This window comes from Daphnia carinata, unplaced genomic scaffold, assembly GCF_022539665.2.
Source record: "Daphnia carinata strain CSIRO-1 unplaced genomic scaffold, CSIRO_AGI_Dcar_HiC_V3 NW_026453040.1, whole genome shotgun sequence".
Lineage (NCBI taxonomy): Eukaryota > Metazoa > Arthropoda > Branchiopoda > Diplostraca > Daphniidae > Daphnia > Daphnia carinata.
Genome location: NW_026712514.1, coordinates 37,391 through 65,282, shown reverse-complemented (window position 1 = coordinate 65,282; position 27,892 = coordinate 37,391). Strand labels below are relative to the sequence as shown.

The window sequence follows — 27,892 nt, the reverse complement described above, 5'->3', positions numbered from 1 at the left end:
TGTTTGGAGTCGGCCAGTTTTTCCTCATTCAATTTTTGAGTGTTTTCATTGTATTTTTACCCTCCGAGCATTATCCCATAACATCTAGTAGGTAAAATTCGATCTATTCGACTATTGAAGTGAATCATCTTCAATCCCTAGAAACATCCACATTATTTTCAAATTTTTGTGTTGTGTTACATCCGCCCAAACCTCTTTTCCTTGATAAACACAAACAGCTGTCCATAAAAAAAATTAATAGATGTGGACATCCTCCCTCAATCCTTTTTTTCCAATCTTTGTGAGTTGATTTTTGGGTCTCGTCTTTGCGTTTTCTTTGTCGGTATGATTTCTTTTTGCCCTTTCTGGATTGCTTTGCGTTTCCCTTCTTCGCGTTTCGAGGCTGTTTTGTGCAAATCTTTTTTCCAATTTCGAATTCGATCGGGATTTGGGCTAGGTAGATGAGTCAATTGGATCACACACACACAGGAATTGTTTTGAGTAAATATTCCTTTTTAATAATTTGATTCCCATCCGGTTTACGGCGATTCACATATTCACTTTGGTCTTGGTTAAAACCCATGTTTCGTTCGCACAGCGCGGAATATTTCTTTTGGGTGTAAACCGCTACCCGTTGACCCCTTCCGTTATTTTTTTTATTTTCCCACGAAAAGAAATTGTGACTTCCTCTCCTCCCCTTTTGATGTGTGGCGATTACACAAAACTTTTGTCCTCGACGATTCTTTGATTTTCTTATACACACTTACTTCAACAGTATACTTGCTAAAGAAAGGAGTTTATTCAATGACTCGTTACTACATTGAAAAAATGATACACCTCATCGCTATCGAGCATAGCCACGTGCGTATTGCATACTGAACACCTTACTGGATGGTAACTATCGTCATCACCGCTGAAATGAGCTTGACCGGGCTGAATCGAAACCTTCTTGGCGCGATTTTTTTGGGATTGAAGAGGAACTTTCATGACCTCCCCAAGGTCTACTTGACAGTGGAACGTGAACATAGCTCTATACTGTGTTTTGATGGTTTCGTGCCTAAATTTGAACAATGGGAGAGCTGGGTAATTATGACAACCAATCTTTTTAATTAATTACTGTAAGATACCTTTGGCAATCATGGCACAAGGTGGTGAAGCATGCAGGGCAATTCAATACTGCATCACTGTTAGGTAAAGGTTTCGGTTTGGTTTGATTCATGAGCTTTGTTCTGTACATGTCTCTTTGTCTTTGAACAAATTGTTCATCTTTGGAATCCATTAGGGGGTCATAAAATAAATCCATGTTTGATTTTGCCTCTACCGTTGGATCTTCTGTTTCTCCTTCTTCTGAATCAGTGTCAAAGTAATCTCTAAATTTTCTTTCTTCTTTTATATCACTCTCAGGCTTTAAAGGATCACGAAACTGTTCTTTCTCTAGGTATGCTGCAACACGGATGTCTGCTTCGTTTTCCATTTCACTCTCAAAATCTTTTAATGATCTTTTTGATACAGAACCTGATTGCCGGAAAAATTCTTTCATGACCATTTCATCTTCATCACTTGAGTCAGTTCCTCCATCCTCGCTAAATTGTTGTACAATATACTCGTCATCCGAATCCATTTGAAAACTTTGCTGATGTGAGTGGATTTGACTCAGGCCAGTCACAGTGGAAGTTGACAATAAACTTATAAAAATTCAATCTCTAGATTTGATATCTGACGAAGTACGATTTTCTTACGCCCTCACCTTAATAATACGTTCTTATTACGTTTTTTGTCAACTTCGATGGTGGTAACTGAAGTAGACTGTCCGTAGTGTGGTGGACTCGGAATACGGATGCTCCTTTGTTTACATGCTTGTAACTCGATCATTGGCTCGCACGTCCAATGGTTAAAAACATATTTTGATTTTTAAAGAACCATTTCTATTATTTATTGAAAGTTTCAAAAAATATATATATAAAAGCCCTGCAGTTATAAAGTAATTTCATTGCATTTTAAAATGTTTATTTAAATTTTCGTTAAGATATTGATCCTCCGTGCGTGCCTAAAATGCCAAAGCGAAACCGCGAAACCTGTTTCGACTGAAATGCAAAACTCAATGCGGAACCAAAATCCTCTTTTGCGGTAAAAACGTTTCCAAGTTTTCGCAAAATATGCTAATCTGCTAAACTTGATCACAAAAAAAGAAGGCGATAGTTTACAAATTCTCCATTATTTTACTTATTTGATTAGTAATTTATCAAGGTAATAAACACTATAAAAGTAAAGCCTCTTTCTTGAAATCGCCGTTGAAACTGTGAGAAAGAACCTCAGTATCATTTAGTTGATATGTCGCTTGATGATTTAATAAATAGAATTTTTATCCTAATTACATTGTGAGATTTAACATGCAAAGTCGCATGCCCCATTTATTTTTCCGTCATCCAACATAATCTAGCAAGTTGGCGCAATTTTAAAATATTATTAACACAGAAATTACATACTATTTTTTAAAATCTCTTTTTGTCAGTCTCGATCAAAACTTACTTATGGGATCACACGCTCACCAGAAGAGGCACACGGACTCTTACCTTTTTTCGGATTAAACATTTGTAGCCTATATACCCATAGGGAGAAAAGAAAACAACCTAACTGTAACTATCCTGACATGCATTTGTTTTCATCGAAGGATTTTAGTCCTTAAATGCACAATTCATTAGCACTTCTAATAACGGCTTCGCTAAACTTGTTCGCAATTCCTGATGCCCTCCGGTGATATTAGCCCTGGCTCACAGCTAATTCTTTTGGGGCCACTCCGCATTGAGTTTCGCGTTTTAGTCGAAAAACGTTTCGCGTTTCATGAACACCGTGATTCTCCGTTTGACTTTTCTGTCGCAGAACGTTTGGTCTGCTTTCACCCTAGAGGCTTTACACCCTTCTTCTTGTACTAGGGTCTAGGGAGGGTTTCTGCTTGCTGAGTGCTTTCAGCTTTGTGTTCACTGCTATTGCTAGACATAGCAGGACGTAGGACCAAGAGGAAACTTATCTAAGGCGGAATTAAACTTGTGGTACTGTGTTAGGTCAGTTTCTTGCCTAGTAAAGATATTGTAAATTCTAAAATGTCCGTACGTAAAGCTTCTCATGCAGGTAGCTGGTATTCCGATTCAGGTAACTATATTTTTTCACATTGCTTCTTTGTTTGAAAAGTGAACTGTAAGAACTTGACATGTTTCATTCATTCTTTACAGCTAAGGAACTTGGTCGTCAGCTTGATGGGTGGCTAGAAGCTGCCAATTTTTCACATGGACCTGCAAGAGCTATAATTGCTCCGTAAATTTTTAAAACTTATTTCTTCATTCCATTTTATTAGCAGATTATTGCAACTAAATTCTAAGAATGCACAAGGAAGCCTACAGCTGATGCTAGAACTAATACATCTTTTCTTGCAACAGGCATGCTGGCTATCGTTATTGTGGGTCATGTGCAGGTTTTGCGTACAAACAAATTGATCCTACGAACGTGTAAAATCAAGAAACAAAATACTTGTTTGCATCTTCTTTTTTATCAATATCTATTTTTTTTCCGTTGGAACAGGAAACGTGTCTTTATTCTAGGGCCATCTCATCATGTTCGACTGTCTGGCTGTGCCCTATCTACAGTAGCAAAATATCGCACACCTTTTTGTGATCTCAATCTAGATACTCAGGGTAAAACTCTCTTACTTTGCTATTTTATCAGAATGAAAATATTTAACTCATGTATTTAGTGTACAAAGAACTGCAGAGTACAGGTTGTTTTGAGTGGATGAACTTGGAAACAGATGAAGATGAGCACAGCATTGAAATGCATTTGCCTTACATTGCCAAAGTGTTTGAAAAGTAAGCGAATTTTGGCTCTAGGCTTTTTTCGATTTGCAGGTAGACGGACTGTTTTGACACGATGGCGATTTTCTAAGCTATTTTATTTTATGAGTAAGACTTAAACATACCGATTGCTAAACGGTAAATGCTTTTCTGAGCTTGGATATAGTAGGTGTCGTTATAGTGTCGCAATCGTCCAGTCACCGAATTTCACTTCTATTATATAAATAACTAAATAATGGTTATTGTTTTTAGTCACAGAGATATTTCCATAGTCCCGATTTTGGTTGGATCGCTGTCACCGGAACGTGAAACTCACTACGGAAGACTTCTTTCCAGATATCTCGTTGATCCCAGCAATTGCTTCATTATTTCTTCAGACTTCTGCCATTGGGGCCAGCGGTTCCGTTATACGCACTATGATAAATCTTGCGGCGAAATTTATCAGTCCATTCAGAGACTTGACCAACAAGTAATATTGTTTGTGGAAATTACTGGTGCCAGCCGTGAAATATCTAGTTTTCCAATACAGGGTATGTCCATTATTGAAATGTTGGATACCACTGGATTCACCGAATACTTGAAAAAATACGGAAACACGATTTGTGGCCGACATCCAATCGGAGTGCTGCTAAACGTAAGGAAAATATTTTCCTGCCACTTCTTTTTTCATCCCTTAGGTTCGTTTCAGAAGTGTTCTACTGATACTGATTCAATATTCTTTTTTAAGATGGTGGACCATATTCGTGAAACTTCGAACGGTTTGACGGCTTCCCTCAAATTTGTGGATTACGCTCAGTCGAGTCAATGCCGGTCATTTAGCGATTCATCGGTCAGTTATGCATCTGCTGCGCTACTCTTAGAATGAATCAAAATGGAGAGCATTCTATGTTAAATTAAAGAACAAGATGAAAAATCCGTTAGCGGGTTCTCATAAACCAAGGAAGAATATATGATATGACTGATCATTTGGCTGAATTCAAGAACGAACGACAATTTTACTTTAATCTCTTTTGTTCACAGGTCTTGGTCAAAACTGTAATCAACCAGTATCTGCTCCTAACTATTAGTTGAAACGCTAAATCAGTCCATTTACCTGCGAATGAATATGACACAAAATTAAAATTGCACGTAACTTTCGACTTTTTTTAAAGATAAAAATGATCGGCATTTGGAGCATTGGTGAACATTTTATTTACGTCTTCAGCTAGCTAATTTTAATTTTCTAAGTATACTTTTTTGAAATAGCTTGATGCATATAACTGAAGATGTATATGCAGGTGGTTCAGTTTTTCGTTTGTCTGCGTAATAGTTGCTGGTTATTTTACTATGCAATTACATTGTGTACTTCCAAGGTAATAAATATACCTGTAGCGGATGTTGAGTTGCAATTTCTTTGCAATCTACCTATCCAATATGGAGTTTTTTTTTAAACATTAGGGCAATCAATGTTGCCTAAAAAGTTGTGGTCAGTAGACGGTGGAACCGAAGCGGCTGTTGCACTTTGGTATCACCACACCTTTAGAATGGCATGCGTGACGCACCAGGATATTAATGGTCCCAAGTATGCTTATTACTGAACAATTTTTCCCATTTCCTAAGAATACTTGGGATGCAATAGGGGCTTCGCAACACAGGCAAATACCGAGAATAAGATAGTAAATTAATTTTTAATTAAATTAAACTGTTAGGGTAGCATACTAACCTACAAAAAATTCTTTAAAATTAATCAGAAAATGGGAGATATTTTGTCCTAGGAATTTCAGAGTTGATATAACAAAGAACCCCAAAATTTTTTGGTTTTTTCTTCTTATTTCCCTTAACCTTATATAACACCAGTTTTTTGCTCTCTTTTTCTATTCTTTCTGACAACATTTTGCTGTGTAGCTCGACCTCGAGGTTACGAAAATTTTTTCTTTCGGTGAAGATGCATTTGTTTGTAAAGAACAGTCTAGCCGTGATCTCCGTTCTCGTTTAAGATAAATAAATAGATCGCCAATTATATCTTTTGAATTTGGTGTTGATGTGATCGGCGATAAGTAAAACTCGTTGATCGGCAGCGATCAATTTTGCGATTGAATTTAGCGCCACCAAACGAAAGAATTTACAATTCACATAAATTTTTGCTAAAGGATTTCGCTGTGGAAGTTGTTAATCCTTCATTTGCAGCAGACGCCTTTTTGTCTACTTATAGGTTAAGTGAAGACATGGACTAGAAATGGTGACAAATTTAGTTCAATTTTGACAACTAAATTTTGCCTAAAAACGATCGGAAATCGAAAAAATTTGATCGCCGATCAGATCATTCTTAAAAGATGTAATCGGAGATCAAGATCAATCACTGAAGATGGGATCGGCGATCAAGATAAAAATATGGCAATCCGTTTTATCCCCCCCCCCTCCCCCCAAAAAAATCGGCATTGTTTTTCTTTTTAGAGCTATCGCTATCTAACGGTCACCGTGAAAAAAAATCGGCGATCATCCGTCTGTTGAAAAAAAATTTAATTTCGATTAAATTTCCTACCAATTACTTTTCCGATTGTTTTTAGACGCCAACTAGCAGTAAACAAATAACTTCCCATTGTTTATATTGACATAAGTTAACATTTCAAAAAAGCGTCTGCTACAAAAGTGACGCAACTCTGAATATACTTTCATGTATTCTCATCTAACATTCATACAGGTCGCAAACTAATCGGAAAAAAATCGCTCGACTAAATTAAATTTTTAAAAATTAAATCGCCAATTTCGATTATTTTAAAATGATTTTATCGCATATTAAAATTTTATTCAAAATTAAAATCGTGATTAATTTTCAATCGCAACCGATGAATGTAGTCTCTCAAACATTACATCCCAATTTTTATAGATTCGATCTTACTGAAACCCAGATATTTTTTGGTCTGTTTCACAACACCAATGGAAATAACTAGATATAGAAAGAAGTGAATTGGAGCTGCGGAGGATTGAACTCCGGGCTTTTCGCATGCAAAGCGAGCATTCTACCACTGAGTTACCACCCCACATTTTCATATCAATTTACACAAATTACGTTTTTTGCAAATTTCAGGTAAAATTTCAATCGTCCTTGTTACTGCTTGTAAATTGATTCAAAAGAAATTTTCTTAGTTAGATATTACATTTGTCTTAATTAAAATGTGTGCATACTTGGTATTCTTTGAAATGAACCAGTAGTGCAATCTTTAATTATAGTTCCAAATTGTTTGTAGGCTATCAACATCGTTGGTTTTATTGCAGTTGCTTTTACATGTAATGCTACCTATAATTCGATGAGTTACTTTTTCATGATGATGGAATTCGGTAATTCGAATGTATTAAAAATCCTTCTTTGGGTTGGAGTAGCGGAGGATTGAACTCCGGGCTTCTCACATGCGAAGCAAACACTCTACCTCTGAGTTACAACCCCATTTATATAGACTCGATCTTACTGTAACCCAGATGTTTTTTGGTCAATTATATTATCAAATTTAATCATTCTTGTTTCTGTTGTCGCATTAGTCCATTTTCAGATATAAATGGCACTTAAATTTTATATAAGTTCTGCATTCATGGGCAAATTTTTTATGTACAAATAATGCAAAATATTGTTCTATAAGTGATCAACATGGATGTAGTCTCTTTCAAACGTTATTGACATTATTGGAATGATTTGCTAATTTCAATATTTACTAGGAAATGATTTTCTATGCTTGGAAAAACGGGACTGGAAAAACTTGTTCTGTTTCACAACACCAATGGAAATAACTAGATATAGAAAGAAGTGAATTGGAGCTGCGGAGGATTGAACTCCGGGCTTCTCGCATGCAAAGCGAACACTCTACCACTGAGTTACAACCCCACATTTTCATATCAATTTACACAAATTACGTTTTTTGCAAATTTCAGGTAAAATTTCAATCGTCCTTGTTACTGCTTGTAAATTGATTCAAAAGAAATTTTCTTAGTTAGATATTACATTTGTCTTAATTAAAATGTGTGCATACTTGGTATTCTTTGAAATGAACCAGTAGTGCAATCTTTAATTATAGTTCCAAATTGTTTGTAGACTATCAACATCGTTGGTTTTATTGCAGTTGCTTTTACATGTAATGCTACCTATAATTCGATGAGTTACTTTTTCATGATGATGGAATTCGGTAATTCGAATGTATTAAAAATCCTTCTTTGGGTTGGAGTAGCGGAGGATTGAACTCCGGGCTTCTCACATGCGAAGCAAACACTCTACCTCTGAGTTACAACCCCATTTATATAGACTCGATCTTACTGTAACCCAGATGTTTTTTGGTCAATTATATTATCAAATTTAATCATTCTTGTTTCTGTTGTCGCATTAGTCCATTTTCAGATATAAATGGCACTTAAATTTTATATAAGTTCTGCATTCATGGGCAAATTTTTTATGTACAAATAATGCAAAATATTGTTCTATAAGTGATCAACATGGATGTAGTCTCTTTCAAACGTTATTGACATTATTGGAATGATTTGCTAATTTCAATATTTACTAGGAAATGATTTTCTATGCTTGGAAAAACGGGACTGGAAAAACTTGTTCTGTTTCACAACACCAATGGAAATAACTAGATATAGAAAGAAGTGAATTGGAGCTGCGGAGGATTGAACTCCGGGCTTTTCGCATGCAAAGCGAGCACTCTACCACTGAGTTACAACCCCACATTTTCATATCAATTTACACAAATTACGTTTTTTGCAAATTTCAGGTAAAATTTCAATCGTCCTTGTTACTGCTTGTAAATTGATTCAAAAGAAATTTTCTTAGTTAGATATTACATTTGTCTTAATTAAAATGTGTGCATACTTGGTATTCTTTGAAATGAACCAGTAGTGCAATCTTTAATTATAGTTCCAAATTGTTTGTAGACTATCAACATCGTTGGTTTTATTGCAGTTGCTTTTACATGTAATGCTACCTATAATTCGATGAGTTACTTTTTCATGATGATGGAATTCGGTAATTCGAATGTATTAAAAATCCTTCTTTGGGTTGGAGTTGCGGAGGATTGAACTCCGGGCTTTTCACATGCGAAGCAAACACTCTACCTCTGAGTTACAACCCCATTTATATAGACTCGATCTTACTGAAACCCAGATGTTTTTGGTCAATTATATTATCAAATTTAATCATTCTTGTTTCTGTTGTCGCATTAGTCCATTTTCAGATATAAATGGCACTTAAATTTTATATAAGTTCTGCATTCATGGGCAAATTTTTTATGTACAAATAATGCAAAATATTGTTCTATAAGTGATCAACATGGATGTAGTCTCTTTCAAACGTTATTGACATTATTGGAATGATTTGCTAATTTCAATATTTACTAGGAAATGGTTTTCTATGCTTGGAAAAACGGGACTGGAAAAACTTGTTCTGTTTCACAACACCAATGGAAATAACTAGATATAGAAATAAGTGAATTGGAGCTGCGGAGGATTGAACTCCGGGCTTTTCGCATGCAAAGCGAACACTCTACCACTGAGTTACAACCCCACATTTTCATATCAATTTACACAAATTACGTTTTTTGCAAATTTCAGGTAAAATTTCAATCGTCCTTGTTACTGCTTGTAAATTGATTCAAAAGAAATTTTCTTAGTTAGATATTACATTTGTCTTAATTAAAATGTGTGCATACTTGGTATTCTTTGAAATGAACCAGTAGTGCAATCTTTAATTATAGTTCCAAATTGTTTGTAGACTATCAACATCGTTGGTTTTATTGCAGTTGCTTTTACATGTAATGCTACCTATAATTCGATGAGTTACTTTTTCATGATGATGGAATTCGGTAATTCGAATGTATTAAAAATCCTTCTTTGGGTTGGAGTAGCGGAGGATTGAACTCCGGGCTTCTCACATGCGAAGCAAACACTCTACCTCTGAGTTACAACCCCATTTATATAGAATCGATCATACTGTAACCCAGATGTTTTTTGGTCAATTATATTATCAAATTTAATCATTCTTGTTTCTGTTGTCGCATTAGTCATTTTCAGATATAAATGGCACTTAAATTTTATATAAGTTCTGCATTCATGGGCAAATTTTTTATGTACAAATAATGCAAAATATTGTTCTATAAGTGATCAACATGGATGTAGTCTCTTTCAAACGTTATTGACATTATTGGAATGATTTGCTAATTTCAATATTTACTAGGAAATGATTTTCTATGCTTGGAAAAACGGGACTGGAAAAACTTGTTCTGTTTCACAACACCAATGGAAATAACTAGATATAGAAAGAAGTGAATTGGAGCTGCGGAGGATTGAACTCCGGGCTTTTCGCATGCAAAGCGAGCACTCTACCACTGAGTTACAACCCCACATTTTCATATCAATTTACACAAATTACGTTTTTTGCAAATTTCAGGTAAAATTTCAATCGTCCTTGTTACTGCTTGTAAATTGATTCAAAAGAAATTTTCTTAGTTAGATATTACATTTGTCTTAATTAAAATGTGTGCATACTTGGTATTCTTTGAAATGAACCAGTAGTGCAATCTTTAATTATAGTTCCAAATTGTTTGTAGACTATCAACATCGTTGGTTTTATTGCAGTTGCTTTTACATGTAATGCTACCTATAATTCGATGAGTTACTTTTTCATGATGATGGAATTCGGTAATTCGAATGTATTAAAAATCCTTCTTTGGGTTGGAGTAGCGGAGGATTGAACTCCGGGCTTCTCACATGCGAAGCAAACACTCTACCTCTGAGTTACAACCCCATTTATATAGACTCGATCTTACTGTAACCCAGATGTTTTTTGGTCAATTATATTATCAAATTTAATCATTCTTGTTTCTGTTGTCGCATTAGTCCATTTTCAGATATAAATGGCACTTAAATTTTATATAAGTTCTGCATTCATGGGCAAATTTTTTATGTACAAATAATGCAAAATATTGTTCTATAAGTGATCAACATGGATGTAGTCTCTTTCAAACGTTATTGACATTATTGGAATGATTTGCTAATTTCAATATTTACTAGGAAATGATTTTCTATGCTTGGAAAAACGGGACTGGAAAAACTTGTTCTGTTTCACAACACCAATGGAAATAACTAGATATAGAAAGAAGTGAATTGGAGCTGCGGAGGATTGAACTCCGGGCTTCTCGCATGCAAAGCGAGCACTCTACCACTGAGTTACAACCCCACATTTTCATATCAATTTACACAAATTACGTTTTTTGCAAATTTCAGGTAAAATTTCAATCGTCCTTGTTACTGCTTGTAAATTGATTCAAAAGAAATTTTCTTAGTTAGATATTACATTTGTCTTAATTAAAATGTGTGCATACTTGGTATTCTTTGAAATGAACCAGTAGTGCAATCTTTAATTATAGTTCCAAATTGTTTGTAGACTATCAACATCGTTGGTTTTATTGCAGTTGCTTTTACATGTAATGCTACCTATAATTCGATGAGTTACTTTTTCATGATGATGGAATTCGGTAATTCGAATGTATTAAAAATCCTTCTTTGGGTTGGAGTAGCGGAGGATTGAACTCCGGGCTTCTCACATGCGAAGCAAACACTCTACCTCTGAGTTACAACCCCATTTATATAGACTCGATCTTACTGAAACCCAGATGTTTTTGGTCAATTATATTATCAAATTTAATCATTCTTGTTTCTGTTGTCGCATTAGTCCATTTTCAGATATAAATGGCACTTAAATTTTATATAAGTTCTGCATTCATGGGCAAATTTTTTATGTACAAATAATGCAAAATATTGTTCTATAAGTGATCAACATGGATGTAGTCTCTTTCAAACGTTATTGACATTATTGGAATGATTTGCTAATTTCAATATTTACTAGGAAATGGTTTTCTATGCTTGGAAAAACGGGACTGGAAAAACTTGTTCTGTTTCACAACACCAATGGAAATAACTAGATATAGAAATAAGTGAATTGGAGCTGCGGAGGATTGAACTCCGGGCTTTTCGCATGCAAAGCGAGCACTCTACCACTGAGTTACAACCCCACATTTTCATATCAATTTACACAAATTACGTTTTTTGCAAATTTCAGGTAAAATTTCAATCGTCCTTGTTACTGCTTGTAAATTGATTCAAAAGAAATTTTCTTAGTTAGATATTACATTTGTCTTAATTAAAATGTGTGCATACTTGGTATTCTTTGAAATGAACCAGTAGTGCAATCTTTAATTATAGTTCCAAATTGTTTGTAGACTATCAACATCGTTGGTTTTATTGCAGTTGCTTTTACATGTAATGCTACCTATAATTCGATGAGTTACTTTTTCATGATGATGGAATTCGGTAATTCGAATGTATTAAAAATCCTTCTTTGGGTTGGAGTTGCGGAGGATTGAACTCCGGGCTTTTCACATGCGAAGCAAACACTCTACCTCTGAGTTACAACCCCATTTATATAGAATCGATCATACTGTAACCCAGATGTTTTTTGGTCAATTATATTATCAAATTTAATCATTCTTGTTTCTGTTGTCGCATTAGTCCATTTTCAGATATAAATGGCACTTAAATTTTATATAAGTTCTGCATTCATGGGCAAATTTTTTATGTACAAATAATGGAAAATATTGTTCTATAAGTGATCAACATGGATGTAGTCTCTTTCAAACGTTATTGACATTATTGGAATGATTTGCTAATTTCAATATTTACTAGGAAATGATTTTCTATGCTTGGAAAAACGGGACTGGAAAAACTTGTTCTGTTTCACAACACCAATGGAAATAACTAGATATAGAAAGAAGTGAATTGGAGCTGCGGAGGATTGAACTCCGGGCTTCTCGCATGCAAAGCGAGCACTCTACCACTGAGTTACAACCCCACATTTTCATATCAATTTACACAAATTACGTTTTTTGCAAATTTCAGGTAAAATTTCAATCGTCCTTGTTACTGCTTGTAAATTGATTCAAAAGAAATTTTCTTAGTTAGATATTACATTTGTCTTAATTAAAATGTGTGCATACTTGGTATTCTTTGAAATGAACCAGTAGTGCAATCTTTAATTATAGTTCCAAATTGTTTGTAGACTATCAACATCGTTGGTTTTATTGCAGTTGCTTTTACATGTAATGCTACCTATAATTCGATGAGTTACTTTTTCATGATGATGGAATTCGGTAATTCGAATGTATTAAAAATCCTTCTTTGGGTTGGAGTTGCGGAGGATTGAACTCCGGGCTTTTCACATGCGAAGCAAACACTCTACCTCTGAGTTACAACCCCATTTATATAGACTCGATCTTACTGTAACCCAGATGTTTTTTGGTCAATTATATTATCAAATTTAATCATTCTTGTTTCTGTTGTCGCATTAGTCCATTTTCAGATATAAATGGCACTTAAATTTTATATAAGTTCTGCATTCATGGGCAAATTTTTTATGTACAAATAATGCAAAATATTGTTCTATAAGTGATCAACATGGATGTAGTCTCTTTCAAACGTTATTGACATTATTGGAATGATTTGCTAATTTCAATATTTACTAGGAAATGGTTTTCTATGCTTGGAAAAACGGGACTGGAAAAACTTGTTCTGTTTCACAACACCAATGGAAATAACTAGATATAGAAAGAAGTGAATTGGAGCTGCGGAGGATTGAACTCCGGGCTTCTCGCATGCAAAGCGAGCACTCTACCACTGAGTTACAACCCCACATTTTCATATCAATTTACACAAATTACGTTTTTTGCAAATTTCAGGTAAAATTTCAATCGTCCTTGTTACTGCTTGTAAATTGATTCAAAAGAAATTTTCTTAGTTAGATATTACATTTGTCTTAATTAAAATGTGTGCATACTTGGTATTCTTTGAAATGAACCAGTAGTGCAATCTTTAATTATAGTTCCAAATTGTTTGTAGACTATCAACATCGTTGGTTTTATTGCAGTTGCTTTTACATGTAATGCTACCTATAATTCGATGAGTTACTTTTTCATGATGATGGAATTCGGTAATTCGAATGTATTAAAAATCCTTCTTTGGGTTGGAGTTGCGGAGGATTGAACTCCGGGCTTTTCACATGCGAAGCAAACACTCTACCTCTGAGTTACAACCCCATTTATATAGACTCGATCTTACTGAAACCCAGATGTTTTTGGTCAATTATATTATCAAATTTAATCATTCTTGTTTCTGTTGTCGCATTAGTCCATTTTCAGATATAAATGGCACTTAAATTTTATATAAGTTCTGCATTCATGGGCAAATTTTTTATGTACAAATAATGCAAAATATTGTTCTATAAGTGATCAACATGGATGTAGTCTCTTTCAAACGTTATTGACATTATTGGAATGATTTGCTAATTTCAATATTTACTAGGAAATGGTTTTCTATGCTTGGAAAAACGGGACTGGAAAAACTTGTTCTGTTTCACAACACCAATGGAAATAACTAGATATAGAAAGAAGTGAATTGGAGCTGCGGAGGATTGAACTCCGGGCTTCTCGCATGCAAAGCGAGCACTCTACCACTGAGTTACAACCCCACATTTTCATATCAATTTACACAAATTACGTTTTTTGCAAATTTCAGGTAAAATTTCAATCGTCCTTGTTACTGCTTGTAAATTGATTCAAAAGAAATTTTCTTAGTTAGATATTACATTTGTCTTAATTAAAATGTGTGCATACTTGGTATTCTTTGAAATGAACCAGTAGTGCAATCTTTAATTATAGTTCCAAATTGTTTGTAGACTATCAACATCGTTGGTTTTATTGCAGTTGCTTTTACATGTAATGCTACCTATAATTCGATGAGTTACTTTTTCATGATGATGGAATTCGGTAATTCGAATGTATTAAAAATCCTTATTTGGGTTGGAGTAGCGGAGGATTGAACTCCGGGCTTCTCACATGCGAAGCAAGCACTCTACCTCTGAGTTACAACCCCATTTATATAGACTCGATCTTACTGTAACCCAGATGTTTTTTGGTCAATTATATTATCAAATTTAATCATTCTTGTTTCTGTTGTCGCATTAGTCCATTTTCAGATATAAATGGCACTTAAATTTTATATAAGTTCTGCATTCATGGGCAAATTTTTTATGTACAAATAATGCAAAATATTTTTCTATAAGTGATCAACATGGATGTAGTCTCTTTCAAACGTTATTGACATTATTGGAATGATTTGCTAATTTCAATATTTACTAGGAAATGATTTTCTATGCTTGGAAAAACGGGACTGGAAAAACTTGTTCTGTTTCACAACACCAATGGTAATAACTAGATATAGAAAGAAGTGAATTGGAGCTGCGGAGGATTGAACTCCGGGCTTCTCGCATGCAAAGCGAGCACTCTACCACTGAGTTACAACCCCACATTTTCATATCAATTTACACAAATTACGTTTTTTGCAAATTTCAGGTAAAATTTCAATCGTCCTTGTTACTGCTTGTAAATTGATTCAAAAGAAATTTTCTTAGTTAGATATTACATTTGTCTTAATTAAAATGTGTGCATACTTGGTATTCTTTGAAATGAACCAGTAGTGCAATCTTTAATTATAGTTCCAAATTGTTTGTAGACTATCAACATCGTTGGTTTTATTGCAGTTGCTTTTACATGTAATGCTACCTATAATTCGATGAGTTACTTTTTCATGATGATGGAATTCGGTAATTCGAATGTATTAAAAATCCTTCTTTGGGTTGGAGTAGCGGAGGATTGAACTCCGGGCTTCTCACATGCGAAGCAAACACTCTACCTCTGAGTTACAACCCCATTTATATAGACTCGATCTTACTGTAACCCAGATGTTTTTTGGTCAATTATATTATCAAATTTAATCATTCTTGTTTCTGTTGTCGCATTAGTCCATTTTCAGATATAAATGGCACTTAAATTTTATATAAGTTCTGCATTCATGGGCAAATTTTTTATGTACAAATAATGCAAAATATTGTTCTATAAGTGATCAACATGGATGTAGTCTCTTTCAAACGTTATTGACATTATTGGAATGATTTGCTAATTTCAATATTTACTAGGAAATGGTTTTCTATGCTTGGAAAAACGGGACTGGAAAAACTTGTTCTGTTTCACAACACCAATGGAAATAACTAGATATAGAAAGAAGTGAATTGGAGCTGCGGAGGATTGAACTCCGGGCTTTTCGCATGCAAAGCGAGCACTCTACCACTGAGTTACAACCCCACATTTTAATATCAATTTACACAAATTACGTTTTTTGCAAATTTCAGGTAAAATTTCAATCGTCCTTGTTACTGCTTGTAAATTGATTCAAAAGAAATTTTCTGAGTTAGATATTACATTTGTCTTAATTAAAATGTGTGCATACTTGGTATTCTTTGAAATGAACCAGTAGTGCAATCTTTAATTATAGTTCCAAATTGTTTGTAGACTATCAACATCGTTGGTTTTATTGCAGTTGCTTTTACATGTAATGCTACCTATAATTCGATGAGTTACTTTTTCATGATGATGGAATTCGGTAATTCGAATGTATTAAAAATCCTTCTTTGGGTTGGAGTTGCGGAGGATTGAACTCCGGGCTTTTCACATGCGAAGCAAACACTCTACCTCTGAGTTACAACCCCATTTATATAGACTCGATCTTACTGAAACCCAGATGTTTTTGGTCAATTATATTATCAAATTTAATCATTCTTGTTTCTGTTGTCGCATTAGTCCATTTTCAGATATAAATGGCACTTAAATTTTATATAAGTTCTGCATTCATGGGCAAATTTTTTATGTACAAATAATGCAAAATATTGTTCTATAAGTGATCAACATGGATGTAGTCTCTTTCAAACGTTATTGACATTATTGGAATGATTTGCTAATTTCAATATTTACTAGGAAATGGTTTTCTATGCTTGGAAAAACGGGACTGGAAAAACTTTTTCTGTTTCACAACACCAATGGAAATAACTAGATATAGAAAGAAGTGAATTGGAGCTGCGGAGGATTGAACTCCGGGCTTTTCGCATGCAAAGCGAACACTCTACCACTGAGTTACAACCCCACATTTTCATATCAATTTACACAAATTACGTTTTTTGCAAATTTCAGGTAAAATTTCAATCGTCCTTGTTACTGCTTGTAAATTGATTCAAAAGAAATTTTCTTAGTTAGATATTACATTTGTCTTAATTAAAATGTGTGCATACTTGGTATTCTTTGAAATGAACCAGTAGTGCAATCTTTAATTATAGTTCCAAATTGTTTGTAGGCTATCAACATCGTTGGTTTTATTGCAGTTGCTTTTACATGTAATGCTACCTATAATTCGATGAGTTACTTTTTCATGATGATGGAATTCGGTAATTCGAATGTATTAAAAATCCTTATTTGGGTTGGAGTAGCGGAGGATTGAACTCCGGGCTTCTCACATGCGAAGCAAACACTCTACCTCTGAGTTACAACCCCATTTATATAGACTCGATCTTACTGAAACCCAGATGTTTTTGGTCAATTATATTATCAAATTTAATCATTCTTGTTTCTGTTGTCGCATTAGTCCATTTTCAGATATAAATGGCACTTAAATTTTATATAAGTTCTGCATTCATGGGCAAATTTTTTATGTACAAATAATGCAAAATATTGTTCTATAAGTGATCAACATGGATGTAGTCTCTTTCAAACGTTATTGACATTATTGGAATGATTTGCTAATTTCAATATTTACTAGGAAATGGTTTTCTATGCTTGGAAAAACGGGACTGGAAAAACTTTTTCTGTTTCACAACACCAATGGAAATAACTAGATATAGAAAGAAGTGAATTGGAGCTGCGGAGGATTGAACTCCGGGCTTCTCGCATGCAAAGCGAGCACTCTACCACTGAGTTACCACCCCACATTTTCATATCAATTTACACAAATTACGTTTTTTGCAAATTTCAGGTAAAATTTCAATCGTCCTTGTTACTGCTTGTAAATTGATTCAAAAGAAATTTTCTTAGTTAGATATTACATTTGTCTTAATTAAAATGTGTGCATACTTGGTATTCTTTGAAATGAACCAGTAGTGCAATCTTTAATTATAGTTCCAAATTGTTTGTAGGCTATCAACATCGTTGGTTTTATTGCAGTTGCTTTTACATGTAATGCTACCTATAATTCGATGAGTTACTTTTTCATGATGATGGAATTCGGTAATTCGAATGTATTAAAAATCCTTATTTGGGTTGGAGTAGCGGAGGATTGAACTCCGGGCTTCTCACATGCGAAGCAAACACTCTACCTCTGAGTTACAACCCCATTTATATAGACTCGATCTTACTGTAACCCAGATGTTTTTTGGTCAATTATATTATCAAATTTAATCATTCTTGTTTCTGTTGTCGCATTAGTCCATTTTCAGATATAAATGGCACTTAAATTTTATATAAGTTCTGCATTCATGGGCAAATTTTTTATGTACAAATAATGCAAAATATTGTTCTATAAGTGATCAACATGGATGTAGTCTCTTTCAAACGTTATTGACATTATTGGAATGATTTGCTAATTTCAATATTTACTAGGAAATGATTTTCTATGCTTGGAAAAACGGGACTGGAAAAACTTGTTCTGTTTCACAACACCAATGGAAATAACTAGATATAGAAAGAAGTGAATTGGAGCTGCGGAGGATTGAACTCCGGGCTTCTCGCATGCAAAGCGAGCACTCTACCACTGAGTTACAACCCCACATTTTCATATCAATTTACACAAATTACGTTTTTTGCAAATTTCAGGTAAAATTTCAATCGTCCTTGTTACTGCTTGTAAATTGATTCAAAAGAAATTTTCTTAGTTAGATATTACATTTGTCTTAATTAAAATGTGTGCATACTTGGTATTCTTTGAAATGAACCAGTAGTGCAATCTTTAATTATAGTTCCAAATTGTTTGTAGACTATCAACATCGTTGGTTTTATTGCAGTTGCTTTTACATGTAATGCTACCTATAATTCGATGAGTTACTTTTTCATGATGATGGAATTCGGTAATTCGAATGTATTAAAAATCCTTCTTTGGGTTGGAGTAGCGGAGGATTGAACTCCGGGCTTCTCACATGCGAAGCAAACACTCTACCTCTGAGTTACAACCCCATTTATATAGACTCGATCTTACTGTAACCCAGATGTTTTTTGGTCAATTATATTATCAAATTTAATCATTCTTGTTTCTGTTGTCGCATTAGTCCATTTTCAGATATAAATGGCACTTAAATTTTATATAAGTTCTGCATTCATGGGCAAATTTTTTATGTACAAATAATGCAAAATATTGTTCTATAACTGATCAACATGGATGTAGTCTCTTTCAAACGTTATTGACATTATTGGAATGATTTGCTAATTTCAATATTTACTAGGAAATGATTTTCTATGCTTGGAAAAACGGGACTGGAAAAACTTGTTCTGTTTCACAACACCAATGGAAATAACTAGATATAGAAAGAAGTGAATTGGAGCTGCGGAGGATTGAACTCCGGGCTTTTCGCATGCAAAGCGAACACTCTACCACTGAGTTACAACCCCACATTTTCATATCAATTTACACAAATTACGTTTTTTGCAAATTTCAGGTAAAATTTCAATCGTCCTTGTTACTGCTTGTAAATTGATTCAAAAGAAATTTTCTTAGTTAGATATTACATTTGTCTTAATTAAAATGTGTGCATACTTGGTATTCTTTGAAATGAACCAGTAGTGCAATCTTTAATTATAGTTCCAAATTGTTTGTAGACTATCAACATCGTTGGTTTTATTGCAGTTGCTTTTACATGTAATGCTACCTATAATTCGATGAGTTACTTTTTCATGATGATGGAATTCGGTAATTCGAATGTATTAAAAATCCTTCTTTGGGTTGGAGTAGCGGAGGATTGAACTCCGGGCTTCTCACATGCGAAGCAAACACTCTACCTCTGAGTTACAACCCCATTTATATAGACTCGATCTTACTGTAACCCAGATGTTTTTTGGTCAATTATATTATCAAATTTAATCATTCTTGTTTCTGTTGTCGCATTAGTCCATTTTCAGATATAAATGGCACTTAAATTTTATATAAGTTCTGCATTCATGGGCAAATTTTTTATGTACAAATAATGCAAAATATTGTTCTATAAGTGATCAACATGGATGTAGTCTCTTTCAAACGTTATTGACATTATTGGAATGATTTGCTAATTTCAATATTTACTAGGAAATGATTTTCTATGCTTGGAAAAACGGGACTGGAAAAACTTGTTCTGTTTCACAACACCAATGGTAATGTAAAGAAGCAAATAAATGTTTTTATTCGATATGCCTTCCCGTTTATTCTTTGTATATGACTCATGTGTTACGCCATATAAACTGCGCAGTAGTGTATTATATTACATCGGCACCTTGCCGCTTAGCAACATTTGTGATTGGCTGCTTAGGCGTTGATCTGTATTGCACCATCAACTTAATATATCAAATTTCATTAGTTGCGACATGTAATTGCGCAGTTGTTAATTGCTGTGCAATATGCGAGGTTTCGTGGTGAACCAAGATCTGAGTAAGTTTAGTTGTCGATGAGCCTCTGACTCTTACAGGCGGAGTTCAAGTTCAGCTAGTGCTTCCCCATTGATAAATTGGTGCAAGTGAATTGAGCTGTGTCACGTGCTTGTCTGAGTGTTCGGTTCACCCATATTGTTTACCCACGTGCCGACGAACTCCTGTTAACGCTGCCTTCTCTTATATCCTCGCCCGTGCTCCGCTCAAGCCACCGCGGTAAGCTTATACTACAGTATCATATTACACTCCGACTTCTCTTTCTTAGTCTGACTCCTTTTGTACTATCCCAACTGACTTCTGTACCGCTTAGCCCTACTTGGATAAATATAAATCATCGTGTGGGTAAATCGCCTCCGAGTTCGATTCATTCCAATTTGTCTTAATTCCGTAAAGTACATCTTCTCACAGAGAAGATGCTTTACATAATGGTGGCAGCGATTTCTCGGACTCACCCACAATGACTGATAATATTTTCCACAGTAGGCCTAAACTTTCTCGAACGCCTGTTGCCGCTACTAACATTTCTGTTGAGGCCACTACACCTATTGACGAATCTGTAGCGAGAGCTATCAATTTTGAAGCATTACCCACTGCTAAGTCTGCCGTTGCTGATAAGTTTACGGGGTGTAAGACTTCCAATAGGAAAACAAACGCTATTAAAAAGTCCGCTTCCCCTGTTTTAAAACCAAGGGCGATTCCTGATAGCTCTCAGAAGAGGAAGTTAAGATCAAATTCCGCATACGAGTCGGTACCTGGTCTAGACATATCGAACGCTCGCAAACCTCAGGTCCAGCGCACAGAGAAAACCTCGACTTTTACGAAGTCACCCTCCCTTTTAGACAGAATTGTAGGACATCTTTCGCCAAAACGAAGGTCCGTTTCCCAGCAAACTTCTCCCACCAAATCTTTCTCGATTGCCGTTTCGAATTTCTTTTCGGAAAAGAGAGCAGCCAATGGAAGAACAGCTCAACGTGAGTCTCAAGCATCTTTTGCAAGAAGTCAAAAAGAACGAAAACAACATCTTTCAGTCACCGAAAAGCCAGCTGCCGTTCCTATTACTAACCCTCCAAAGCCTCAAGGAGAGGGAGAAGGATTTTCAGTCAAGCGACCCGAAAATCTGGGATCACCTTGTCCAGTTGATGCTCGACGTCCAGAGGAATTACCACGTGGAACAGCCGACGCAGACGAATTGGAAACAACCGAGGATTCTCCTGACGTACCTGACATCCATTCTGGAAGTGAAAGTCAGTGGACCGATACCGAAGAAGACGAAGAAGCAGACAGGGGAGGTTGTGACGGAGCTCAAGGGGATTTTCACCCGGCACGCGAGACAGGTTTTGACTTGTCTACACGGTCAAATCTACAATCTCATCGATCTGCAAAAGATCACACCAACGAGAGCGGGAAGAATTTTCGGGTTCGTTCCGAGAAAAGATATCGAAACCACCGACGAGGACGGCAGATACGTGGAGATTATCACCGTAGTGAGCGACATATCAATCCATCTGGAAGAAATCTTACTGGCATCACAACGAGCATTCTTGAAGGAAGTGAACAACCTAGCGTCGTACTTGGAAAAACTAAACTTAATCAACAATTTGGAGGTGCTGCAACCAGAAATTCAACTTCTCTTGGACAAACTGAACAATTTTCCGGAAGCCAACAACCCAGTCAACGCACAGGAGGCCAACAACATCAAACCACTAATCACGCAAACGGAAATACGATTGAAACAAGCGCTGTTGTGCATACAAACGAACATTACCCAACTACAAGCCACACCGGCCCAACACACATCGCCGCTGTCGGAAACAACCTCGCAAGAACGGCGGACACACAGCAGACGCCAACGTTGCAGACGATCAATCAATCGAATCGTTCCTCACATCCAACCCTCCAGACGACCGGAAGAGATACCAGAGGGCATCAGGCAATTTCGAGTGGCATTCCAGAACTCACTCCGAATCCACAACGAGGAACAATAAATTTCCCTTCATTTAATCCAAACATGGCTAGTTCTTCATCCCCATCACGGGCAGCCACGGTCAACGACTTGAACGATCTTCAGACTACCCAACATACCTTCGCGCGCTTACAACTGCTTCCTTCTTTTTCAGGGAGTCCAATTTCTCGTTTTGATTCCTGGATCGAATCCTTTGAAAGCGTAATTGAGGGGTCAGGATGGTCAGAGGAGAAGGTTATTCAGATGTTGCGAGCAAAAATGACTGATAAGGCTTTTTCCGTAGTGCAAAATATTGTCAAAGATCATCCTCATGACTATACGTCTATTAAAGAAGCTTTACTTGATCACTTTCACGGGGACGAAAACGTTGACTTGTATATTAAGAAATTTAATAAGGCTAAACGGAAACCGGGAGAAAAAATAATTGATTATGCTCATCGTCTTCAGGAAATCTTTAAAAAAGCGTATCCTGTAGGCCATATCGAGCGTTCCTTTTCAATTATTCTCATGCAGAAATTTATCGAAGGTTTGGATTCCAAGTTACAGGCGAAAGTTAAGTACAAAGAATTTGGCGACTTTAACGCACTGGTTGCAACGACACGCGTTTATGCTGTTCGCTTGGAAGCACTCGAATCTGACCGTGAAAAACATGAGTTTGTTAGGGCGATCGACGAGTCGAAAGGTGCAGAAAATACAGAATTGCATGAGATTAAGCAGATGTTAATCGATCAGAAAGCAATAGTCAATCAGGCCGTCGCGAATATACGTCAAGGGAACAAGATCGTAGACACTCCGAAATCGGAGAAGGATGAAATTAAAGACGCGCTGCGCGAGCTCAGTCAGGCGGTCAAACAACTCCAAATTAATAAGAAGGATAATGTTTCTTCTTCGGCGGGTGCCCCATATAAAAAAAGGGTATCATTTCAAACAGGCAACGGCAATCGGGAAAGGAACTGGAAGACAAACCCTCCACCTTTCCCTAAGAGTAACACCCACCCGTATCAAGGGGATAAGAACCAAAATAGGCCTACAAATTATATGCCATCTTCGCCAAGATCTGGTCATAATCCGAACAATGGGCCTATTGAGAATGTAATAACTTGCAACTATTGTGGGTTTCGGGGTCACACACAATCGGAGTGCCGTAAATTTCAACGGTATATGTTGGAACAAGCACAGCCCCCAATTTGCTATTCTTGCCGTGAGATCGGCCATAAATCAAACAATTGTCCTAAGTATAGGGCCAGTAGGCCTAATATTCCGGGTCCCCCTCAGCATCAGGGAAACCAATAAGTATCAACTGTAACTTCGGGTCAGTTGATAGGGTACCTCAGTTGAAATCCCGACAAGTTGCGAAATTAACAACAATAATAAACGAATCGACCCCCAGAATTCCATTACAAATTTTTCAGATCCCTTTACAGGCATTATTTGACACAGGCGCGTCTAGAAGCATAATTCACGAGAAGATATTTCAAAAGCTTCCCTCGAGAAATCAAGTAACCTGCAGTCAGCTTGATTTCGATTTATACGATGTGGGAGATAACAAGTTGCATACGCTGGGTAAAGTTACATTGCCCGTACGTTACGGAGAGTCCGTTTTACGGCAAGAGTTCATTGTTACAAATGGTGTTTCTGAAGACTGTATCCTTGGATGGGATGCAATCCAGAAACACGGGTTTCGGCTTGACGGAGAAGCCAAACGTATTTACTTAGCCAGGGATGAGCAGGGATCAGCCATCTCTAGGGCACCAGACATGGCAATTACGACGGTCAAAAAGACGACGCTAGTTCGTCAGACGGCGCTCGTAATCGCAGCGCAGATGACAGGTTCATTTCCGTATGTCCCCCCTAATAGCACATTTATTTTTACCCCAGCAGAGGATTTGCCAGCCGGTATTTTTATTGAAGAATTTGTTGGAACTGTATCGGGAGATGGGAAATATCAAATTATGGTCGAAAACCATTCGTTAAGTCAAGTCATACTTCCTAGGAATACAACCTTAGGCCAAATCGAAGTAATTCATAACGTAATTGGTAAGATTGCCTTATGTCAACCAGAGGAAAAGCCTACACAAAAACGGGAGCTAGTTTTAATTTCGGAAGTCGACGCTGAATTTCAAGCTCCGCTCTCAAGTTTATTAAATGACTTTCATGACTTGTTCGCAACAAAAGACTCGGAATTAGGGAGCACTAATCTCATTAAGCATACGATCGATACCCAAGGAAGAGGCCCTATCCGGCAACGACCCTATCGAGTTACGAACCACCAAAGAAAGATACTGGAGGATAAAGTGCAGGAAATGATGGACGCAAATGTAATACAATATTCTCATTCTCCATGGGCGTCACCTGTGGTTTTGGTTGAGAAGAAAGGCGGAGACGTGAGGTTTTGCGTTGATTATCGGAAATTAAATAGCATTACAAAAAAAGATTCATTCCCTATGCCAAGGATTGATGAAACGTTAGATAAATTATATGGGAAGAAATTTTTTACGACCCTCGATTTGGCCTCCGGCTACTGGCAAATTCAAGTGAATGAACCAGACATTGAAAAAACGGCTTTTGTAGTAGAAAACAATCTTTACGAGTTTAAAAGGATGGCGTTTGGCTTGTGCAATGCACCCGCCACATTTCAAAGATTAATGAATTATGTACTGAAAGACGTTTTGGGACATAAAGCGTTAGTTTATTTGGATGACGTCATTATATTTTCGGATACTTTTGATAATCATTTGAAAGATATTCGGGAAATTTTTACCTTATTGAAAACTGCCAATTTAAAATTAAAACTTAAGAAATGTCAATTCGTTAAACGTTCTGTAAATTATTTGGGCCACGTCATTTCGACTGAGGGAATTAAACCTGATCCTGGAAAAATCGACAAAATATTAAATTACAAAACGCCTACTTCTGCCGATGAGGTGAGGTCATTTCTCGGGTTAGCAGGTTATTATAGGAGATTTATTCCCAACTTTGGTTCAATCGCAAAACCTCTGACTAGGTTAACTCACAAAGATCTTAGTAAAAGACCTTTTACCTGGGGAGACGAAGAACAAGTCGCGTTTGTAAAGTTACGGACATCCCTGGTTACACCGCCGGTTCTCGCATATCCAAATTTCAATGAAAAATTTATTCTTTTCACTGACGCCTGCGACTATGGTATTGGGGCCGTCTTATCTCAAATGCAAAACGGCCAAGAGCACCCGATAGCGTACTCCAGTAGGCAGTTAACTAAGGCGGAAATGAAGTATAGTACAACCGAAAAAGAAGCTCTGGCAGTCGTGGATGCCATTAAACATTTCCGTCACTATCTCTTGGATAAACCCTTTGAGATAATTAGTGACCATCGTCCTTTGCAGTGGCTTAAAAATCAGAAGGATAATAATGGAAGGTTAGGGAGGTGGGCCATTTTATTGGCTGCAACAAATTATGAATTAAAATATAGGCCAGGCCGTGTTCACCAGAACGCGGACTGTTTGTCTAGATTAAAAATAGCTAGCATTCAAACTGGGAAGGATATTAAATTGATCTGCGAAAAACAACAGGAGGACGACCTCTGTATAGCCATCAAGAATTATCTGGAAGAAGGAGAGCTGGATGAAATTTTTACATTGTCCAAACCCGAGTGGGTAAAGGAAATTGAATATTTTGAGGTAATTGAAGGAATACTTTATAAACGGGAACTGCCATCTCAGAGTAATAAAAGGAACGACACCCATCATCAATTAGTTTTGCCATTATCCCTACGCCACCTAGTGCTTAAAGAATTACACGACGCACCGATGGGTGGACATTTGGCATTTTATAAGACCTATATGAAAGTCAAAAATAATTATTATTGGCCCAACATGAGAGGCGATGTTAAAGAATATTGCCGGGCTTGTGAAGTTTGCATAGCCAACACTGCTTCACCCTATCGAGCACTTTTGCATCCGCACGAAATTGCGAAGGCTCCTTTTGATGTAATTGGAATGGACTTTCTGGGTCCTATTACACCAGTTTCGCCCAATGGTAATAGTTACATTTTAGTTATTACAGATTATTTTAGCCGTTGGGTTGAGGCTGTTGCTTTAAAAGATCAAACTGCTCAGACAACAGCAGAATGTGTATATAAAACTGTTATTGTTAGACATGGTATGCCTAAGGCAATTATTTCTGATCGTGGGACAAATTTCACGTCCAAGTTATTTCGCTATTTTTGTAAAAAATTGAAGATCGATCAGAGGTTAACCACCGCTTATAACCCTGCTAGTAATGGGGAGACGGAAAGGTTCAATCGAACTTTAACGTCTATGTTAAGAAAAGAATTAAAAGACGGCGAGCATGCCAATTGGGAAGAAATATTAGATGATGTTTTATTTGCGTATCGTAGCTCGGTCCACTCTTCGACATTGGACACTCACATTACATTGGACATTGGACACAACATATTATTTACTTCACGGTAGGGACCCAAACATTCCTATTAACGAATTTCTTAATGCATCTCCCAAAACATTCAAATCTTCTTCTGACTATGTTGGGAATCTGACAGAACGTTTGCGTTATAGTTTTCAAAGAGTTAGAGAGGAAAGCGAAAAAGCTAGAAAGCGCCAAAGGGAACAATATAACAAGCGCGCGAAAGAAAAACGATATGTGATAGGCGATCGGGTGTTATTGGATATTCGAGTAGTCAAGGAAGGAGATAGCAAGAAATTTACTTCGAAATATAAAGGGCCTTATAGAATAGTAAACGTTTATTCAAATAATACTGTAGACATTGCTGATAATTCATATATATGTCAGCGTACGCATGTAAATAGATTAAAACCCTTGTATGAAACAATGCTGTGGAAACATGAGCATTGTCCGCCACTTGAGACCCCTTTGGAATTCGAGAGCCGGTTCCGGAAGTCTATTGCGACTCAAACTAATGGGCGTGAACACGAGCACGATGTCGAAACCGCAAGGCAACAAAACACCGAGTCCGAAGCCGTATCAGAAGTGGTATCAGACACTTATTCGGCAAATCATCAACTTGTGCGAGAAGACAATGTGATCGGCCCGTCTCATCTGTCGTTCGAAGGACGATTAACCTCGAGTGACAATTGCGATGTGACGAATGATGCTCAGCATCCAATGCCACTTTCCGAAAATACTCCTATATACGCTGATAGTGATTCCGACCTTCAACAAGTAGAGCCCAAAGATGATGTGACAGCAGCGCTATTGCATCAAGAAGTCACCCGACGCCCTCAGCGAAATCGGAGAAAACCGATTCGTTACAGGGACGAAATGTAGCGTCATCATACATCCTAGTTCGATTGCCGAACCAATACCGAGTGATTACTATATAAACCGTACGTTAAGTGAAGGAAGACACAACTTCTTGTACTCTCTGAGAACAACGACGACAACTGTTCTGTCTGTTTTGCCATTTCTTCACGTACAAAGAAGCGTTAAGAAGCCAACATGGACAACAAGTCTGAACCCATCTCTGAGCCCGTGACCAACGACTGGATACCTATGGTGTCCATCCCACTCCCCGTCGCGGAGGCCCT

At 36.5% G+C, this 27,892-nt stretch overlaps 2 protein-coding genes and 20 non-coding genes across 23 annotated transcripts; 1 reads left to right on the top strand and 21 right to left on the bottom strand.

Moving 5' to 3' along the window:
• Positions 1-759: 759 nt before the first annotated feature.
• Positions 760-27,700, bottom strand: LOC130697223 (E2F-associated phosphoprotein-like). 2 transcript variants are annotated; one of them, XM_059497454.1, is made up of 3 exons: positions 27,691-27,700; positions 1,107-1,713; positions 760-1,036 (listed from the first exon to the last, which is right to left on the bottom strand). In XM_059497454.1, the coding sequence occupies exons 2-3, from the start codon at positions 1,598-1,600 to the stop codon at positions 781-783; spliced, it is 750 nt and encodes a 249-aa protein (XP_059353437.1). In that variant the 5' UTR covers positions 1,601-1,713; positions 27,691-27,700; the 3' UTR covers positions 760-780. The 2 variants fall into 2 exon arrangements, with proteins under 2 accessions (XP_059353437.1, XP_059353438.1); XM_059497455.1 differs by lacking the exon at positions 27,691-27,700 and adding an exon at positions 1,727-1,781 and having other exon boundaries at positions 1,107-1,664.
• Positions 2,954-5,199, top strand: LOC130697222 (protein MEMO1-like). Its single transcript, XM_057520192.2, has 8 exons — positions 2,954-3,129; positions 3,210-3,291; positions 3,414-3,482; positions 3,556-3,668; positions 3,728-3,839; positions 4,077-4,293; positions 4,354-4,458; positions 4,552-5,199. Exons 1-8 carry the CDS (start codon positions 3,081-3,083, stop codon positions 4,687-4,689), a joined length of 885 nt encoding a protein of 294 aa, XP_057376175.1. The 5' UTR covers positions 2,954-3,080; the 3' UTR covers positions 4,690-5,199.
• On the bottom strand, positions 7,609-7,680 carry Trnaa-ugc (transfer RNA alanine (anticodon UGC)). The gene has a single exon. It is a non-coding gene; the product is annotated as a tRNA-Ala (tRNA).
• On the bottom strand, positions 8,445-8,516 carry Trnaa-ugc (transfer RNA alanine (anticodon UGC)). Its single transcript has one exon. It is a non-coding gene; the product is annotated as a tRNA-Ala (tRNA).
• Trnaa-cgc (transfer RNA alanine (anticodon CGC)) lies at positions 8,849-8,920 on the bottom strand. Its single transcript has one exon. It is a non-coding gene; the product is annotated as a tRNA-Ala (tRNA).
• Trnaa-ugc (transfer RNA alanine (anticodon UGC)) lies at positions 9,280-9,351 on the bottom strand. Its single transcript has one exon. It is a non-coding gene; the product is annotated as a tRNA-Ala (tRNA).
• Trnaa-ugc (transfer RNA alanine (anticodon UGC)) lies at positions 10,115-10,186 on the bottom strand. The gene has a single exon. It is a non-coding gene; the product is annotated as a tRNA-Ala (tRNA).
• On the bottom strand, positions 10,951-11,022 carry Trnaa-ugc (transfer RNA alanine (anticodon UGC)). Its single transcript has one exon. It is a non-coding gene; the product is annotated as a tRNA-Ala (tRNA).
• Positions 11,786-11,857, bottom strand: Trnaa-ugc (transfer RNA alanine (anticodon UGC)). The gene has a single exon. It is a non-coding gene; the product is annotated as a tRNA-Ala (tRNA).
• On the bottom strand, positions 12,190-12,261 carry Trnaa-cgc (transfer RNA alanine (anticodon CGC)). The gene has a single exon. It is a non-coding gene; the product is annotated as a tRNA-Ala (tRNA).
• Trnaa-ugc (transfer RNA alanine (anticodon UGC)) lies at positions 12,622-12,693 on the bottom strand. The gene has a single exon. It is a non-coding gene; the product is annotated as a tRNA-Ala (tRNA).
• Trnaa-cgc (transfer RNA alanine (anticodon CGC)) lies at positions 13,026-13,097 on the bottom strand. Its single transcript has one exon. It is a non-coding gene; the product is annotated as a tRNA-Ala (tRNA).
• Trnaa-ugc (transfer RNA alanine (anticodon UGC)) lies at positions 13,458-13,529 on the bottom strand. The gene has a single exon. It is a non-coding gene; the product is annotated as a tRNA-Ala (tRNA).
• Trnaa-cgc (transfer RNA alanine (anticodon CGC)) lies at positions 13,862-13,933 on the bottom strand. Its single transcript has one exon. It is a non-coding gene; the product is annotated as a tRNA-Ala (tRNA).
• On the bottom strand, positions 14,293-14,364 carry Trnaa-ugc (transfer RNA alanine (anticodon UGC)). Its single transcript has one exon. It is a non-coding gene; the product is annotated as a tRNA-Ala (tRNA).
• Positions 15,129-15,200, bottom strand: Trnaa-ugc (transfer RNA alanine (anticodon UGC)). The gene has a single exon. It is a non-coding gene; the product is annotated as a tRNA-Ala (tRNA).
• Trnaa-ugc (transfer RNA alanine (anticodon UGC)) lies at positions 15,965-16,036 on the bottom strand. Its single transcript has one exon. It is a non-coding gene; the product is annotated as a tRNA-Ala (tRNA).
• Trnaa-cgc (transfer RNA alanine (anticodon CGC)) lies at positions 16,369-16,440 on the bottom strand. The gene has a single exon. It is a non-coding gene; the product is annotated as a tRNA-Ala (tRNA).
• Trnaa-ugc (transfer RNA alanine (anticodon UGC)) lies at positions 16,800-16,871 on the bottom strand. The gene has a single exon. It is a non-coding gene; the product is annotated as a tRNA-Ala (tRNA).
• Trnaa-ugc (transfer RNA alanine (anticodon UGC)) lies at positions 17,635-17,706 on the bottom strand. Its single transcript has one exon. It is a non-coding gene; the product is annotated as a tRNA-Ala (tRNA).
• Trnaa-ugc (transfer RNA alanine (anticodon UGC)) lies at positions 18,471-18,542 on the bottom strand. Its single transcript has one exon. It is a non-coding gene; the product is annotated as a tRNA-Ala (tRNA).
• Positions 19,307-19,378, bottom strand: Trnaa-ugc (transfer RNA alanine (anticodon UGC)). The gene has a single exon. It is a non-coding gene; the product is annotated as a tRNA-Ala (tRNA).
• Positions 27,701-27,892: the final 192 nt, after the last annotated feature.

Bases quoted from the DNA above. Each gene is read 5' to 3' on its own strand.
- LOC130697222 (XM_057520192.2), top strand. From the start codon at position 3,081: ATGTCCGTACGTAAAGCTTCTCATGCAGGTAGCTGGTATTCCGATTCA. The intron at 3,483-3,555 runs GTAAAATCAAGA...CCGTTGGAACAG, and splicing joins CAAATTGATCCTACGAACGT to GAAACGTGTCTTTATTCTAG. The intron at 3,669-3,727 runs GTAAAACTCTCT...TCATGTATTTAG, and splicing joins TCTCAATCTAGATACTCAGG to TGTACAAAGAACTGCAGAGT.
- LOC130697223 (XM_059497454.1), bottom strand. From the start codon at position 1,600: ATGGATTCGGATGACGAGTATATTGTACAACAATTTAGCGAGGATGGA. The intron at 1,037-1,106 runs GTATCTTACAGT...GTTCAAATTTAG, and splicing joins TTGTGCCATGATTGCCAAAG to GCACGAAACCATCAAAACAC.